The sequence below is a fragment of the Ursus arctos genome, unplaced genomic scaffold, assembly GCF_023065955.2.
Source record: "Ursus arctos isolate Adak ecotype North America unplaced genomic scaffold, UrsArc2.0 scaffold_7, whole genome shotgun sequence".
Lineage (NCBI taxonomy): Eukaryota > Metazoa > Chordata > Mammalia > Carnivora > Ursidae > Ursus > Ursus arctos.
Genome location: NW_026623089.1, coordinates 6,215,277 through 6,233,036, shown reverse-complemented (window position 1 = coordinate 6,233,036; position 17,760 = coordinate 6,215,277). Strand labels below are relative to the sequence as shown.

Below are 17,760 nucleotides of genomic sequence, written 5' to 3'. Positions count from 1 at the left end.
CCTTAAAGAGCGTCGGTTGGGGGCAGGGCTTCGGATGAGATTCATTCAACCGCTGACCAGGCCATGCCACCGACGGTGCCGGGGGGCCTGAGCCCGGCCGTGCAGGCACCTGCGCGGGCCCGGGGACCTTCCATTCGGGGTCGATCGGTGCCCCCGGGCCACGGCCCCCGACCAGACCAGCAGCGGCCTCGGGGTTCCGCTCCCCACTCGTCATATTCTGGCTAGCGCCGCAGGCCGGCGTTGCGCGTCCGCGAGCCTCGGTGTCATCGTCTGCACCGTGGACGGCGACACCTACCTCGCCGGGCTGCAGAGGCCCGAAAGGCTAGGCGCTGGCCGGGTGCCCAGCACTCGGAGGTCGCCCTGTCGGGGGCAGTATCTCGCGGTGCCAACAAGCCTGAGGTGCAGCGACCCGAGACAGGAGTTGGGTGGGCGGCCCCCTCACCACGTGGCCTCTGCTGCCATGGAAACAGCCAGCGCGTGGCCGCACGCCACGAGCACTCGAGCCCGGGGTCCCCGGGGCCGGAGTCGCTCACAGGTGGAGCTCGCGCATGCGCACAGACGCCCAGGTCCGGGGAGGGCGGGCCGAGATGGGTCGAACTACTGAGCGCAGGGGAGAGGGAGCGTTGGAGGGAGTGAGGGAGGATGGAGAAGGGGAAGAAAATGCAAAAACAGGACCTCAGAGTTGACATGACTGTAGGGATCACGGCCCTGGAATCCATCAGCGGCCTGGGATTGATGCCGACTCAGCGCCGAGGATGTCCACCGTCCCTCACCCACCTCGGCTTGTGTGGGTGGGTCCGGAAGGGCGGGCTGGTGGGAGCTGCGCAGGCGCAGTGAGAGCGGCAACATGGCGTCCAGGCCCAAGCGGCGTGCAGTGGGTAGTGGGGCTCCGCAGCCCCCCGGTGTCCCGGTCCAGCGCGACGAGGAAGGAGAGGAAGATGAAGTGGAGGATGAGGACGAAGACGATGAAGACAGTGACGAAGAGGAGGATGAAGACGAGGGCGTCGACGAGGTGAGAAGCACACGCGACCCCAGTTTGGTTTGTGTCTGGGAAAAAACTTTCTGGCCGCCAAAGCCGTGTGACTGTGTGAGCTGCTCGGAGTAGCGCCTGCCAGTACCTGAGGGTCTGTAAGCAGAAACTGGGGATGGTAAAAGTGCCCAGCTCGGGTTCCACTTGAGTCTTTTACACATTACAGCCACAGAGATGATTTTCAGAAGTCCTACGCCGCGGGTTCGGCCCCCTTCCATCTTTCCAGGAGACCTACCACAACACTTTCCTCAGTGGCTTTCTGTAGTTCTTCGGCTAAAGCCCCAAATCCATACAAGAGCCTGCAGTTTATTCTCTGCCCACCCTGCAGCCACATGTTCTTGTTGCTCGCCTCACTCCGCGGCCCTCTTTCCGTTTCTCGAAGGCCTGTCCGTTTTATCGAGAGCCTTTTCCGATGCTCTTCTTCATCTTGCAGTGTTTTCCCGTCCTTGTTTAGATCTCGACTAAGCTGTATCTTCTTCCTCCGGGGCATCTGACCCTGCCCCACTCACCGGGTCCTGGTGGTGGGTTCTCATAGAACCTGTTCCTTTTTTCCAGAATATCTCCTGCCATACTGCTTGGCATTATAGGTACTTAATATTTGTTGAATGAATAATTAGGACTGAATGATCCTTAAGGGCACTAAATGCCCAGTAGGGACCTAAAACTTAGTGGGTGCAAAGCAGAATTTGTAATTCATGCTCCAGCTCCCAGTCTTTGCTATTTTTGTAAGTGGTTCTGGTATTTGCCAAGTTGCTCAAACCCAAAACCTGGTAACTTTAATTCCTCCCTTTTTGCATCCCACATCCAGTCTATCAATAAATCCTGTTAGCTCTACCTTCATACCCAGACACTTTTCATCATTGATTTACAGTCTTAGTCCACGCTTCCATCATCGCCTGACTGGACTCCTGTCGTAATCTCAGTAGCTTGCTTTCTTCCATTCTTGTTCCCGTACTGTTTCTACACCTGGAGCCAGAGGGTGCATTTTATTTTATTTTATTTTTTATACGATATTAGGGATGCTAAATACCATACTTTGAAGTTTATTTATTTATTGTTTAGTAATCTCTGAGGCCAATGTGGGGCTCCAACTCACAACCAAGAGTCATATGCTCTTCCTACTGAGCCAGCCAGGCACCTCCAGAGAGATCTTTTTAAAATGTAGGTCTGTTCTCTTTTTCCTGTTCAGAACACTCCACTGACTTTCCATTTTATTTATAGGAAAATCCGAAGACCTCCTGGTAGATGGACAGAAAGGTAGCTAGTATGGCCACAACAGAATAAGCAAGAGAGACTGATGGGAAATCAAGTCAGAGATAAACATGAGTCAGGATTAAGGCTGAGACTGGCGTGGGTATTTGGTAAATTTCCAGTGAACAGAGCTTTCCCTTAGAAATCAGCTCTTTACTTTAGTCCCTTGTCTTGAATGTGGTCTCACCTTTTTTTACTTAGAACTTTAATTGGCTGTTTTGCTCACTTTGGGTTATAGAAATCAGTGCTTCTTGCATTGACATAGATAGTCTGTCATCCTCCAGTGATTAAAAATTAGTGTGAGAATGATCGTTGACTGTAGTGTAAGAAAACAGATACTTATATATACTGTTGGTGGGAGTATAATTTGTTGCAGTGTCTTTGGAGGGCAATTTGACAGTATCTGTCAAACTTTAAAATGTATACATCCCCTGATAACAGTAGTTGGACTGGAAAGAATTTATTCTCCAGTCATAATAATAATCATGCTGTTCCAGGCTCCGTGCACCTTGTAGTAACTCATTTAATATTTACATCAACCCTCTGAAGTTAGCAGTTACCACCATTTAAGACGGCGGATACACAGCAAGTTAAGTGTAGACAGCCTGTGCAGTGCAGTCTATGTAGGGGAAGGAAGAAACAGGAAATAAATTTGATTATGTGTCAAAAACCTCTTGAAAGATGAACTTACTGATAGTAACCTTTGAAGAGTAGAAGTTGGGGGGTGGGTAATAAGACTTCCAACTCTGTAACCTCCATGCTCTCTTGTAGTGTTTACCACTGGACTGTATTACTTTTTTGACTGAAGAAATTCTTAGAGCTTTCAGGGCGATGCCCTACACTTGGTGGATCTTGAGTCCTTTATTTATTTGGAGGGGGCTTTTAGTTGCTTAGAAGTTTGCTCATCCACAGCTCATTACCGTGATGAATAAATCCATGAGAATTATATTTGAAATTCAGAATCCCTCTCAGATCTGCTTTGTATATAAGGAAAGAAATGCGTGCATGTGTGTTTTAAGCCTGATTTAAAAAGCAGGGTGACTGGCTTTGAGGCAGCTAGCAGAGAAGTGAGAGCAAATGGGAGAGAGAACTTCAAGAAACAGGTCAGGGTACTGAAAAGATGAGAAGAAAAGCACTAGGCATGTTAAGTTCTTTTGGCCATGTGGTTAAGACTCTTGCTTCTGCTTAACGGAGACTGTTGGAGGGGAGCTTCAGAGGAAGGGGAGTTTATGGTAAGGATGCAAGGAAGGGTACCTTAGACCTCCAAGGGCAGGAGATTGGCGGGGCCTCAGGAAGGGCCTGGGTCCCCGAGCCTGGAATGCTGCGGAGAACCTGAGACTTCATTACATTTTTCTTCTCTACTTTGCAGCTCTTTGTTACATTCAAAATATTTTGTTATTTTTCTGTTTCTTCTCCACGTAGCGGAGAATAGAAAATACCAACAGCTTCCGAGATTTGTCACTCAAAAGAGCAAGCAGGTGAGATGCCACATTTAGTTTTAATTCTAAATTCTGTCACTTGGGAGTGAGTGGCAGGGCTCTGTTTCACAAAGATGGCTGTTTCCCCTGAAACCACGTGGATGGGGAGTCCATTCCCAGGGAAAGGGGTGCTGGGCAGTAAGCCCATTTGGTACTTGCTGCAGTGGCGGTGCCATCATAGCCTGGGATAGAGGTCGGAGACATCTGTCTAGAAGAGCATTGTTTAAAGAACTTATTTCTTTTTAAGGAATACATTCAATACCTGAATAGCAACAATTTGTTACCTGGTTTAGTTTGACCCAGTTTGGAACACGGTCTCTCACCCTACCCCCTGCGCTGTGTTGCTCACATAATCTGGCTGAGCCTACTTCCGGGAGGGAGTCAGGATTTGAAGTTTATAAACTGGCCTTGATATCCAGCCCCTGGCAAATTTTCACAGCTCAGGAATGCTTAAATGTATGCACAGTCAGGATGACAAGGCACAAGTAGGTGTGATTGACCTCTGTGGCCTTCCTCAGCTGCAGCGCAAGTTCCAGAACCTACTAAACTTGCAAGTATGTGTGAATACTCTATTTTATTAGAGCACTAAAATAAGTGTGTCACTTACCAAGGTATGATTTAGGACTGATCTTGGGTAGTGCTTATAAACCTCTTAGGTTTTGTTTTTGGTGTAAAGCAATCCTTTCATTTATTTATGGGACACTTAAGTGGCATCGCAGGCTAGATTCTGTTACTGTTTTGCAGAGAGATCAAGGAGCCCAGCCACACACAGCTTCATAGAGTCTCATGTACTCACTCACCATATTTCATCCTGCCTCAGGGCCTTAGTATGTGCTGTTCTCTGTGCCAGGAACTCATCCTCACTCCCAGCTCGTGTCACTTCTCTAAGGGAAGACTTTCCTGACTTACCTATTTTTCAAGCTGTTGTAGCACTGTGTACCTGTGTTTCTAGCATGTATAGTTGAAACTTTACATTTAGTCTATGTTCCCCCCTAAACTGTATAAGCTCCATTAGGGCAGGACCATTCATGTCTGCTCTGCTTACCTTTTCATTGCGAGTGCCTGGCACAGTGCTTGGTACGTGGTGGTTCTCAGCATTTGTCAAGTGAATGAGGCGTAGCCTCGGGTGCATGGGCTGAATCAAGCGCTCGGCAGTGCCAGGACTTTGGAAGTGATTTTGCTCTTTGCTCATCCTTACTGCAGTCAGGTAAATAATTTCTTCGTGTGGCTGCTGTGACTGTTTTATCCAGAGCAGACTTTCTCTACATTGAAACTAGATCATTCTGAGTTTTTTGTTCTTCTCAGGCTTTTGTGTCAAATCAGGAGAAGGCTTGAAGATGCTTTATAACTTGTGCAGATGGCAATCTTGGCAATATTTTTGCCTATTTGAAGCCTAGACAGTTCTTTAGATAACATTTTCTTCGTGTCCTTTTTCTGGCATGTTCTGTAGATAGAGGTAGAGGGAAAAGAAGAATCTGCAGAGTAGAAAATAATGCCTGAATTATGTTAGGAAGTTATGTGTGATGACCAATTTTGTGTATGATTTGGTGTAGGAAAGACGTTAGGGTTCGAAGCTGACAGCCAAGAAAGAATTCTGGAGATATCTTTGGTGCAAAAAGGTGGTTTTATTAAAGCACGAGGACAGGACCTGTGGGCAGAAAGAGCTGCACTGGGGTCATGAGCATTGGCCCTTTATATACCTCCAAGTTGGGGGGGGTTAGGGATAGTGTAAGTCTCTAAGGAATTTTGGAAGCAAGGTTTCCAGGACCTTGAGGGGGCTAGCTGTTGTTGGGAAAGGGCCATTTATTACTGTCTAATAAAACCTGAGTCATGAGACCCTTCAGATGTCTATTGGTGGGTCATATGCTTGGGATGATTGCCAACATGTATCTTGGGGGGGGGGGGGTAGAGGTGAAGTTTCCAAAGGAATTTTTATATGTTAAAGTAGACTTGCAGGATCCTGAGGGTTGGGCTAAGATGGCTTGTTGCCCTCAGTATTAAGGAGGCAGTTGAGTCCCTAGAGGAAGGACACTCTGCCTGTTTCAAGGACTTGTCAGTGGGCTGTAGGTAGTAAGGAGATTTAATAATTTTTTTTTCTGCCTTTGTTTCCCATGTCATTATTCACAGGAAGTGAATGTTGAATTTGAAGCTTATTCCATCTCCGATAAGGATTATGACGGAATTAAGAAATTACTGCAGCAGGTATGGTCTTTAACGCCCTACACACCGATTTGCTCCTCTGAGAAAATCCTGGCCATTCAACACAAGCTAGGTCAAATTTCATCCTTTATTTTAGAATTCCCATTCCTCTTTTCTACCCTGCAGAGAAGAAAGGATTGTTTCTCTTCTCTTCCAAGGCTTACTCCCCTTTGAGCTTCTGATTAATGTGTTAATCAACACCCTGTGTCGTAAAATACCTTCCTTTTCATGTGCTAATTCTTTGAGCTACTCTACTGTTTTTCTCTTACATCCAGAGTTTGTGGGGCAGAAGAATTAATCCCTAATAGTCCTGTGGGCTGAGTGCACGGCCTGTCCTGCGAATCCCTGCTTGCTGCTTTTACACTGGCCTTACCCCATGTAACTGGCTTTGGTTTTGCTCTGCATAGCCTCCAGTTCCCCTCACCAAATTCTTTGGCCTTTTGTCCATCCTTCTCCTTCTCTCCCCCACACCTCCTGTAATACCACTGACTGCCTCCTCAACTTCAGTGCCTTTAGCTTTGATTCTCCTGGGCTTTTCCTTTCCTCCTGGGATTGCTCTTCTGAGTTGTCATTGATATTTCATTATTTGAGTATGGATATTAGACGTCTTATTAAAAATTGTGCTTTGATTTTCATTTAAAATAAGTTTTTTTTCTCTTCTTAGCTTTTCCTAAAGGCTCCTGTGAACACTGCAGAACTAACTGATCTCTTAATTCAACAGAACCATATTGGGAGCGTGATAAAGGTAAGCAGGACAGTCATGTTCTGATTAAATTATATTTTTGTCCTGTTAAGATTCTCCTGATGTTTAACTGGTGGGCCAGGAGCTCAAACTGGGAAGAGGTGTTACTGGAGGAAGGAAGACTGGTTAGAAAGCCATTCCAGTAATTTCCAAGATTACTGAACTCAGGAATCCCGAGACTGGCAATGGCTAGTAAGAGAAGGGGGCGATTCGGCAGATATTTGGGAATTGAGATATGATGGGGCTTAGTGGGTGACTGGTCGGAGTGAGGTGAAAGGACTCAAGGGTGGCTCCCAGGTGTCTGGCTCCAGCCACCAGCATTGCAAACATGGAGGAGGAGGTGGTCGGGGGAACGTGAGTCGGGGTGTGCACATGCTGAGTTGGATTTGCCTGTGATGCATGCCCGGGAGGTGTGAGCAGTGGCTGGAGACGTGGGCGTTCTTAGCAGCTGGATGTTACCCGCGGTGGGGGGGGGGGGGGGGGCGGCGGGCGGACGCTGCTGACACCACCGTTACTGGGAGGAGTAAGTCAGTGCCAGAGTCCTCAGAGGAGCCCCGGTGGGGGTCCTGGTTGGGGTGGGGGTGACCTGGAAGGGAGTGGCGTCAAGCACTGGAGGGAGATTTTGGAGGAGACACAGCAGGAGGGTGAGTCCTGCCGCTGCTGCTCCCGATGGTGCTTTCGGTTTGCTTAACAAACTGCCCACGGTTTAGTGTCATAGAATAGCAGCGGTCATCGGTTTGGCTCATTTGCACAGAGCTCAGTGAGGACAACTCCTGTCTGCTCTGTGTCGCATTAGGTACAGAGGGTCAGCGGGGGGCCAGAGGATTCACTTTCAAGATGGCTCACCCACGTGACCGGCATGTTGGTGCTGCTGTCCACGGGGAGCCCTGCCGGGACTGTGGGCCAGGGGCCTTTGTTCCCCTGCAGTGCGGGCCCCTCCACAGTGGCTGCGTTCCAGGATTGAGCAGCCCCGAAGAACCAGGCACAAGTGCACAGCACTGTATTTCCGCTGTCCTCTTAATCAGATGTGAAGGTCTGCACAGGTTCAAGGGGAGAGTGTGTGGACCCCACCACTTGGAGGGAGGAGGGGCGAGGTGCCTTTGTCAGAAGAGAACGTGGGACTGGAGCTGTGGCAGCAATCGTGGAAAATAGAATCTGCCACGGTGACCTTGGTTCGTTTGCATCTCTGAAAACGAGGATGGTCCTGGTCCCTACTCCGCACGGTGGTGCGGAAGCAGCAGGAGTTGCTGAGCACACGGTGCTTGGCGCCGCGGCGCATGGCGAGCGCTGGAGTGGCGGCGCCCACGGTCGGTGTCTCCTCCCATCCCGGCACGTGCCGTCTGGGTCGTGGTACAAAAGCAGCGGCCCTTCAGTCTGGTGCTCACACCCACCGCCTCACCTTTAGCCATTTCCCTTTGTTGTCAAAGCTGAAGGTCTTGAAAAAGTTGGCATTTGCAGCCTCTGCCTCCTCTCCTAAACACCCTGATCCGGTTTTTCCCACCAGTACTCCACTGAAGTTCTGGAACTGTCGGATAGGGTCACCAACATCCCTGTTACTAAACCTCATGGCACGAAATGTAAAGAAAGTGAAGGGACTAGCACTGCCAGTCGCTTCCTTCTATTAGAGCAATGGGAAGGGCAGGCCTCTTTCACCAAAACGTGTCCCCTCCAGCCATCAGTGTCTGTAGACGTGCTGACAGCACTGACTCCCATCTTGTTCGTGCTTGCCGTGACCTCCTGTGGGGCAGTGCTCTGGGCCCCGGGGAAGTTAACGCATGCCCTGACCAGAATGCGGAAGTCTTGTTCTGATCTTCCATAAAGAGGTGCACTGAAGGCCCCACCTTAGACAACTACCCTGCGACCTTCCCACCAGGCCCCTGGCTCCGTCGGAGCTGTGGGTTGAGGTCCGGGCTGCGTGAGAACAGCTGCCTGGTGCCGGGATCGTCCACCACCTGATCCCTCTGTCGGTAATAGACCCTGAGTAAGACCTAGTGGTGTGGAGTGGCTTGCTTCAGTTTTCCGTCCTTGGTGCCTTGTCAGTGCGGAGGAGACGTTACTGGCCCTTCTCCGCCTTCTAACTGTGTCCTAAGACCGTCCAGCAAGAAACTGTCACTTTTATCCTTGCAAGAGCTTGCTGTCAGCGGGGGATTCAGCCTTCGCCGGGGTGGTTACACAAATAACTTCACAGCGACAGTTATGGCTTTTGGCTTCCACAGAGGTACTTGAGGTGTCCCAGCGAGAGACTTCTGTCCCTAGTGGTGGTCTTTTATAGCCTGGCTCAGCACTTTCACTGTAGCCTCTGGCCCGGGGGGGGGGGGGGGGTTGGACTCTTGTAGAGAAGGCAGATCCTAGGGCTGTGGAGGGGAAAGGGCAGGGGGAGGGCCATGAACTGCACCTGCGGGTTGTGTGGAGAGAGATTCCGGGGTCAGGTGTTAGGTGGGGTTGCTCGGGACTTAGGTCCTAGGAATTGTGTTGAACCACGAGGCTGGAGGGATGAGAGGAGATGTGGGAAGGGGTGGTGAATGGGTCAAGCAGACAGGGCTCTTGCTGAGGGGAAGCAGGTGGTCATGGATGAGGCTGATGGGATATTGACCCCGGCTCCATGGAGAGGCAGCTGCCGTGTGGTGTTGCCTTGATGGCTGACGACCGGTCAAGGACCATGGAGCGTGCTTCAGGGCATGCTAACTGCTTGTGAGCCCAGTGGCCATTTGGGGGATCTCTTTTCTTTTCTTTTTTTAATTTCTTTTTTTTTTTATTTATTTTTTAAGATTTTATTTATTTATTTGAGAGAGCACAAGCAGGGGGAACGGGGAACAGTAGAGGGAGAGGGAGAAGCAGGCTCTCCACCAAGCAGGGAACCCAATGCGGGGCTCAGTCGCAGGACCCTGAGATCATGACCTGAGCTGAAGGCAGACACTTAACCATCTGAGCCACCCAGGTGCCCCCCCCCTTTTTAAAGTAAGTTCTCTGCCCAACCAAACTCACAACCTTGAGATCAAGAGTCACGTGCCCCTCCGACAGCCAGCCAGGTGCCCCAGTTTGGGGGATTGCTTAGGATTCGACACTGAGGGTCCCTTTTCCTCGCCCTGGCCCTGTCGGTACTGCATGGGTTCTGCTACAGTAGGTGTGAGGCTGTGAGGTGCAAGACCTCTGTCTCCTGTTGATTTTTTTTTTTTTTTTAAAGATTTTATTATTTATTTGGCAGAGGTAGAGACAGCCAGCGAGAGAGGGAACACAAGCAGGGGGAGTGGGAGAGGAAGAAGCAGGCTCATAGCGGAGGAGCCCGATGTGGGGCTCGATCGCACAAGCCGGGATCATGCCCTGAGCCGAAGGCAGACGCCTAACCGCTATGCCACCCAGGCTCCCCTTGTCTCCTGTTGATCTTGAGGGACTGGGGCTGGTGGACATGTTCTCTTCTTTCCATCCCCTCTCCCTTCACGGCCCTCTCACAGGTGGTGTTTGTGTCCTCCTGAGTTACTGCCCCTGCTCTGTTAGTCCAGCCTCTTGATTCGTAGAGCTCGAAACGGCTCTCATGTTGGCACAGTCTTATTTCCTCGGCCACCCCCCGCCCCCAGTTCCCACAAGAAGAAACTGGTGGTCTTTTATAGCCTGGCTCAGCAGAGATGCTGGTTTTAAAGCCTGGCAGCCCCTTTGCCCGAATCCCCCTTCAGTGGCCATGCCAGCTTAGATCCGGGAGCCACTTCCTCAGCTCTCTTCCGTGTGGCCAGGCCCCTTCAGTCACTGGTCTGACGTCCTGGCCCCACAGAGGCACCTGCCACCCGGAGCGCCCCTGCTGCTTCAGCCGTACCCCAGTGAGCCAGTGGTGCTGCTGCGGGCAGCAGAGCTGTCAGTGCCTTCCCACAGAATAGTATCAGGGACACACGTGGGACAGTCGTGGGTCCCTGCCAGCCTAGGTGCTGGGGACGCTGTGAGAGCGCACAGCCTGAATAAGCACGTGTGTGCCACGTGGAAGACGTGGAGGGAGCACGAGGGCCCAGGGGCGGGGCTGTCAGTAGAGTCAGCAAGTTCACGTTGGAGTCAAGCATTTCAGTCTTTCTTCTTTGTGCCTAGTTCATTTCCTTTCTTGCCCTCTTTTTCTTTCCTGCTCATGTGGTAGGAGTAAGTGGCTCTCACGTGTTGTTCTCCCTCCCCAGTGCTCCAGACTGGCCTGTGCTGTGGAGGCGTGTGGGTGGGGGGGGCCCTCGAGGAACGAGCAGGGCTGGCTACAGCCAGATCACTTAGAAGACAGACTGAAGTGGTTGATTTCAGGGGGTTTTATCTGGTCTGGATTTGTAATACATTGAGAGTCTGTTGTAAAGAAAATTTGGAGCAGGAAGCAGTCGTCCGCAGTGTATAAAGGGGAAGCAGAAGCAAGGGAGGTGAGCTGATAGGGTGAGGCCCACGGTCCTCAGCGTGCGATGCTTCCCCACGGCGACAGTAGCCACGGAAAGTGTGTTTGAAAACTGAAACGTGACTTGGTATTCTACTTCCTCCCAACCAAACGTACAATTTTAATTCTTTTTCTTTTTAAAATAGCAAACGGATGTTTCAGAAGACAGCGATGACGATGTGGATGAAGATGAGATTTTTGGGTTCATAAGTCTTTTAAATTTAACTGAAAGAAAGGTTGGTTTCACTGAGTGGCATCTGAGTGCCTGTTCCTTAGACCCAAATCACTTTTATTTAATGCATGACGACTGTTTTTAGATTAGACGATGAAATTAACAATAAGGATATGTGCTTTTGTGAAATCCTACTGTAATCTTTCTTCTTTAAGATTTTATTTATTTGAGAGAGGGAGAGCACAGAGGGAGAATGACAGGGAGAAGGTGACTCCCCGCTGAGCAGGGACCCCAACTTAGGGCTCGATCCCAGGACCCTGAGATCATGACCTTAGCCAAAGGCAGACACTTAACTGGCTGAGCCCCCCAGGCGCCCCCACTGTAATCTTTCTTTAACGTGAGTGTGTTTTTGTGCTGCATGATCTCTGTGGTGAAAGTCATGGCTCCCGGTGGTGTAGAGAACCATCCGGAACTGGGGTCCTGGTGTTGGTATTGACTCCGGAGCTGGTGGTGCTGCCGTCCGTGCGGCTCTTGCTTTGATGGTGAGGCTTCGTTGCCTCCTACGGCGGTGGGCACGCACTGACTTTCGCTCGCGTTTCCATGCATCTCTTTATTGACTCGCCGAGTTTTAATAAAAAAGGGAAACCAGCTGTTTACCCTCTTCAGAATAAGATGCAGGTCAGACTTCATCTTCAGGTTTTATGTGAACTTTCCAGTTACTTCCATCTGCCTTTACAAGAGGGGCTGGAAGTGCTATACTAGTGTGTGGGTGTTGGTGTGCAACTGTCAGCACTGCTCACGGGATTGTAAATAACCAGGTGTTTACGCAGTCAACACTGAGGACGGTGCGATTTTGTTTTTATTTAAGATTTTATTTATTTATATATTAGTACAAGCAGGGCAAGCGGGGGTGGGGGAGAAGCAGGCGCCCCACTCAACAGGGAGCCTGATGTGGGACTCGATCCCATGGCCCTGGGATCATGACCTGAGCGGAAGGCAAACGCTTAACCGACTGAGCCCCCCAGGCGCCCTGACAGGTGGGATTTTAAAGGCAGTGGCAGGAGACTGCCCTTACTGTAAGAAGGAGACAGCTCACACTTTGTGTTGTGCTCCACGTGTGGCCTGTAGTGAACAGCGAGCCTTGTCTTTGCTTCCTAGGGTACCCAGTGTGCTGAGCAAATTAAAGAGCTGATCCTGAGCTCCTGTGAGAAGAACTGTGGCAAGACCTTGGTGGAACAGCTGGACACACATTTGAACGACACGTCCAGGCCTGTGGGCTTTCTCCTCAGCGAGAGGTTCATCAACGTCCCTCCTCAGATCGCGCTGCCCATGCATCAGCAGCTCCAGTAAGAGCCCGGGCCACGTGCATCTGAACAGTCGCTGTTCCCGAGTGGGCTCAGCAGGGGCATTTCGACAGCCAGCTGCAGTGGGAAGCGCTCCGCGCGCCCCCTCGGCAGCCTGTGGCTCCGGGGGTTGGAGGATACCTCCTGCCAGAGGCGTGTCCCTTCTTTTCTTTTTCTTTTTTTTTTTTTTAAAGATTTTATTTATTTATTTGAGAGAGACAGAGATAGTGACAGAGAGCACAAGCAGGGAGGAGAGGGAGAAGTAGGATCCCCGCTGAGCAGGGAGCCCAATGTGGGACTCGATCCCAGGACCCCAGGATGGTGACCTGAGCCAAAGGTGGACGCTTCACCGACAGCCATTGAGGCGCCCAACGTGTCCCTTCTTAACAGTGGGCTTCTTAATGACTTGTGACAGAAGTCTGAACAGTCTTACAAGATGTACGGGGTATAAACACAGATGAGTTTACATAGACTTTTTAGTCCCTACTGGACTGAAGTTTTTGTCCTCTTCCCAGATTTCTGTGACATGGATACAATGCTGAACAATTATTCCAGTAATCAAAACTGGGTACAATTCGTCAGTTCCACTGGGATGTTTTGTAACTGAGGAAGCCATGGTCCTGCTACTTTGTCTCTGGCTTTTTGGGGTTTGCTGTTGGGTTTTTTTTTGTGTTTTGTTTCTTTCTTTTTTTTTTTTTCTTTTTTTAAGATTTTATTTATGTGACAGAGAGACAGCCAACCAGAGAGGGAACACAGCAGGGGAGTGGGAGAGGAAGAAGCAGACTCCCAGCGGAGGAGCCCGATGTGGGACTCAATCCCGGAATGCCGGGATCATGCCCTGAGCCGAAGGCAGACGCTTTTTTTTTTTTTTTAAGATTTTTTTTATTTATTCGACAGAGATAGAGACAGCCAGTGAGAGAGGGACACAAGCAGGGGGAGTGGGAGAGGAAGAAGCAGGCTCATAGCGGAGGAGCCCGATGTGGGGTCGATCCCATAATGCCGGGATCACGCCCTGAGCCGAAGGCAGACGCTTAACGACTGCGCTACCCAGGTGCCCCTGTTTCGTTTTGTTTTAAAACGACCGTGAGCTCACAACTTGAGCCGAAACCAAGAGTCGGAAGCTCAACCGACTGAGCCACCCAGGTGTCCCTGTTGTACTTTTTTGATGCAGGGGTTTTGGGTTTACAACATTTTAATTGTTAAGAAGAGCTAAGAATTGGGATTGCTGTGCTTTGAGGTGGAGCAGGGTGGAAATGCAGACCGGCCCCCGGGCTGCACGGACGCTGTTGCTCCGTGGTCGCGGTGCTTGTGTTTGCCCGCTAGTAGTTGGTGGGGATGTGAGGACAGGCTGAACCTTCAGGTGTCCCGCTTAACTTCATTGCTTTTTAGTTTTACTCTCATCCCCACCCTCCCAGTGCCCAGCTGCATTTATCGGACTTCTGCTGCGTGTTGTCTTCCTTTGTTTTTTTCTGCTCAGCGGGAGCTCACGTTTATTTGGTTTCACAGGAGCCTGATGTGCTCTCTCCTGCTCTATTAAAGCTGAAGTCTTTACATCTTTGATTAGCCAGATGCATAGGGACCACCATTCCCCTGTCTCTTGTAGAATCCAGGGGATCTGTGTCCTGCCACGCCTTTCTGCGGTATGTCAGGACTCTAGTCGCTGTGCCGGCCTCTAGTGCTTGGAGACTAGTCGTCACATGCTCTCATGGCATTGGTTGCGGCTCTGTGCCTTCGTGGCTCTGTTAAACACTGGTTTTAGAAACCCAGATTCTTACCCGTTTGTAACTTCGGCAGAGGCAGAGCAGTGACGTGGACGGAATTTTAGACTCCTGTCACTTGCCGCGTGTCCACAGCTCAGCATCGTCTGAGGGATTCGTCCTGCTGCTCGCTGTCAGACACGGCCACAGCCCATCACAGGTGCAGCTGGCTACATAACTAAAACTCCGGGCTGTAGAAGTGTCCAGATCTGATGTCTGTCCGTCACGCCTGTGCCGGAGACGGCAGAACCCCCTGCAGAGGCCTCACTGGCTTTCCCTGTGCTCTGGTTTGTTGACGGATTCACCGGGCTCAGCAAGCAGACCTTCTCTGTGTTATGCTTTGTAGGAAAGAACTAGCAGAGGCGCACAAAACCAACAAGCCATGTGGGAAGTGTTACTTCTACCTTCTGATTAGCAAGACGTTTGTGGAAGCTGGAAAAAACCACTCCAGAAAGAAAGGGAACAACCAGGAGAAAGAGGAGTTAATGTTTGCAAATGCAGAGGAAGAGTTTTTCTATGAGGTAAGACTGTCCTGTTTTCTTCTATTTGTTTGAACGTAGACGAGGATTTTCTTGACAACAGGCAGGATTGACTGCTGTCCCGTTTATGGCAGATGTGAGGGCGGCTGCTCTTTCTCCGGACTGCTAGCAGCTGGTGCGCAGTGCCGTGCCCACACCTAGTGCCTTCCCGGCAGGTTCGTCACCGGCCCCCAGCCCCAGGGTGGAGGTGGGGAGGAGAAAAGCTGTGAATGTTGAATGGTGATTGGACACTCCCGATACACTTACTCTCGAAGATCAGTAATTCTGGAACCACTTCACAAGGTAGATGTCAGTCCTGGTTTACCAGTGAGGACATTGAGTCTGAGGGAGATTAGAGCCGTTATCTGAGGTCATGCTGGTGGTTGATGGGAAAGCTGGGGCAGCCCCTGCTCCCCAGTGATGGCTTATTTGCTTCTCTGTGCCTTTGGTCCTGGATGTCCTTCCACTTGTGGGATTTCTAGCACTTTCCTGCAGAAAGGTGGCTTGTGCCATCATGGATAACCAGACATGAGAGAATATGCTTTCTCACCCTGATCTCTTCTCAAAAATGTTAAATAAATCTGAGGGGTAACTTATTTTCCTGGATTAGAGGACATCTGTCACTACTTTTTTTTTTTTTTTTTAAGATTTTATTTATTTATTTAAGAAGGAGAGAGACAGCCAGCACAAGCAGGGGGAGCTGCAGTGGGAGAGGGAGAAGCAGGGTCCCCCTGAGCAGGGAGCTGGACACGGGCTCAATCCCAGGAACCTGGGATCATGACTGAGCCAAAGTCAGATGCTTAACCTGCTGAGCCACCCACGTGCCCCCCCATCTGTCACTACTTTTAAAAAGCTCTCGACTAAATACTAAAATACCACAGATTCAGCTCTGCCCTGGTTTTTCAGGAAGTAGTGAAAATTTAATTTTTATGCCTGAGCACCTTAGGCAGGTAGTTTCAGGGAAGGCTGGATGGGTTTTAAGATGGCCTGGGACAGCTTGATGCCAAGGGAGCAGCCAGGACAATGAGGAAAACCAGTGTTGGAAGACCATTCTTCTCATTAATTGTCAAATGTTACAAGTCTTCATTTCACTTTTCTGTTGGCAAGATTGAGAGTCACATGAGAATGAATATGAATGGGTATGAGTGACTTCAGAATTATAAACACTTATGAATGGTGGTAGCATTGCGTCTGTTAGCTGCTGCTCACCTCTTAGGACTGGGACACTGCTCCATGCTTCTCTGTGGGTTAGAAGTCTGGTGAGCATTTTGTAACTTCTGCCTGAATATCCTGTTTGAGCCTTTTTTTTTTTTTTTTTTTTTGCGCTTCTGTTCAGATTTTTAAACACATGTCAAACAGTATTCCTTGCTGCCATGTAAATAAGTTTTGCCTTTAGGTTGTCTCAATTTTTAACTTAAGATTATATATTTGGTTCAGAAGGCAATCCTGAAGTTCAACTACTCGGTGCAGGAAGAGAGTGACACTCGTCTGGGAGGCAGGTGGTCCTTTGATGACGTCCCGATGAAGCCCTTGCGAACCGTGATGCTGATCCCAGGGGACAGGATGAACGAGATCATGGATAAACTGAAAGAGCACCTCTCTGTCTGACCCATTGACCGTGGACAGCAGTGCCATGGTTTTGTGTTTGTAAAATTACCAGAAAACAGGTCAGATTTACTCAGAAACTCATGACTTTATTCAGAATAAGGTCCTCTACAAAAAAGTAGGGCTCTGTCACCTGTGTCTGTGACACATTTACAAAATAGCTTTTTTAAAAAAAATTTGGTCAAATTATGAATGGTTGATTAAAAGCTTTTCCAATAAGAAGGAAAACTTGGAGTCGTAATTTAAAGAACTCAATAAAAACTTCTATTTTTTATTTTTAAATAATATACAAAGTGTTATTTTTTCCAGACTCTGGTGTGGGGTGCGCTGTCCCTGTTCAAGCTGGGCGCACTCAGCTGGCGGAGCGCCGCGCAGGCCAGCGGGGGCACTTACTGCGCGTCTGGCTTCCTGCGGAAGATTCTGAAGAGTCACTGGATGGTGCATCTCTGCTCAGTAGTCTCAGGGCACTTCTCACACATTTTCTGTTCCTTTTTCGTCGTTGACAGAGGTGAAAGGTGATCCATTACCTGGTGGAGAATATCCTTACTTTCGCTGGGAGGCAGGTTGCTGAAATAGTACGGCGGCGCCAGCTGCATGAATCTGTTGAAAACAGAGAGGTGATTTTTTTCTTTTTTGGTGAGAAATACCAAACAGTGTGGGGACTTCCCGCCCCTGGAGAATCTACTTGTAGACCTGGTATTGAATTTGAACTCTTCTGTCTCTGTCTGCCTTTGCAGAATAAATACTTCCAGTGGTTTTCATGGAACCAGTCCAACTGCATTTCTAGAATAAGCTGGCTTCTCTCATGTTATGCTACACAGTGGGTGATGCCCACCACGCCCCACGAGGGGAAACCGACCTGTCCCCGAAGGCCCAGCACAACATGGGAAAGATTAGATGAGGTGTTCTGGAGAACTGTGGGTGGGTAAGACAGGGAGCATCTTTGCCTCTGTCTCTTACTAACTAACTACCACTCCCCGTCCAGCTACTAGTTCCTTTTGGTTGCTGCCCTGAACATCACTCTCCGGGTAAGAGTGTACATTCCCGTGGACCCGCGTCTGCAGTGGCACCAAAAGACTCGTTCTTCATTCTCACCACTGCCCCTGCGGTTCACTCATGTAGCAGCCGAGTCCTCTTTAAAAGTATACGGAGAGGACATTACTCCTGCTTAAAACTCTCAAATCGTTTCGTACTGCGCTTAGGATAAATTCCAGACCCTCACGTGGCCCACAAGCCCTACACCTCCAGTACCCGCCCGTCTCCCACCTCCCCTTC

At 49.7% G+C, this 17,760-nt stretch overlaps 3 protein-coding genes across 11 annotated transcripts in view; 1 reads left to right on the top strand and 2 right to left on the bottom strand.

The window, feature by feature from the left end:
• UROS (uroporphyrinogen III synthase) overlaps positions 1-777 on the bottom strand; it is a 35,373-nt gene extending 34,596 nt beyond the window's left edge. For 3 of the 9 annotated variants that reach the window (XR_007190017.2, XM_026494377.4, XM_048219080.2), the window contains exon 1: positions 296-565. The gene's annotated coding sequence lies outside the window, so the exon portion shown is untranslated. Of the gene's footprint in view, position 1; positions 571-675 lie in introns of those variants that run through there. The other 6 variants (XR_008958063.1, XM_057308754.1, XM_026494383.4 and 3 more) reach the window with 4 other exon arrangements.
• Positions 778-830: 53 nt separating this feature from the next.
• On the top strand, positions 831-16,767 carry BCCIP (BRCA2 and CDKN1A interacting protein). Its single transcript, XM_026494374.4, has 7 exons — positions 831-1,012; positions 5,887-5,961; positions 6,623-6,703; positions 11,237-11,326; positions 12,421-12,608; positions 14,709-14,883; positions 16,318-16,767. The coding sequence occupies exons 1-7, from the start codon at positions 848-850 to the stop codon at positions 16,486-16,488; spliced, it is 945 nt and encodes a 314-aa protein (XP_026350159.1). The 5' UTR covers positions 831-847; the 3' UTR covers positions 16,489-16,767.
• Positions 16,554-17,760, bottom strand: part of DHX32 (DEAH-box helicase 32 (putative)) — a 49,462-nt gene continuing 48,255 nt past the window's right edge. Inside the window, exon 12 of the mRNA XM_026494365.4 lies at positions 16,554-17,085. Coding sequence (XP_026350150.2) covers positions 16,914-17,085 — 172 coding nt within the window. The 3' untranslated portion in view covers positions 16,554-16,913. The remainder of the gene's footprint in view (positions 17,086-17,760) is intronic.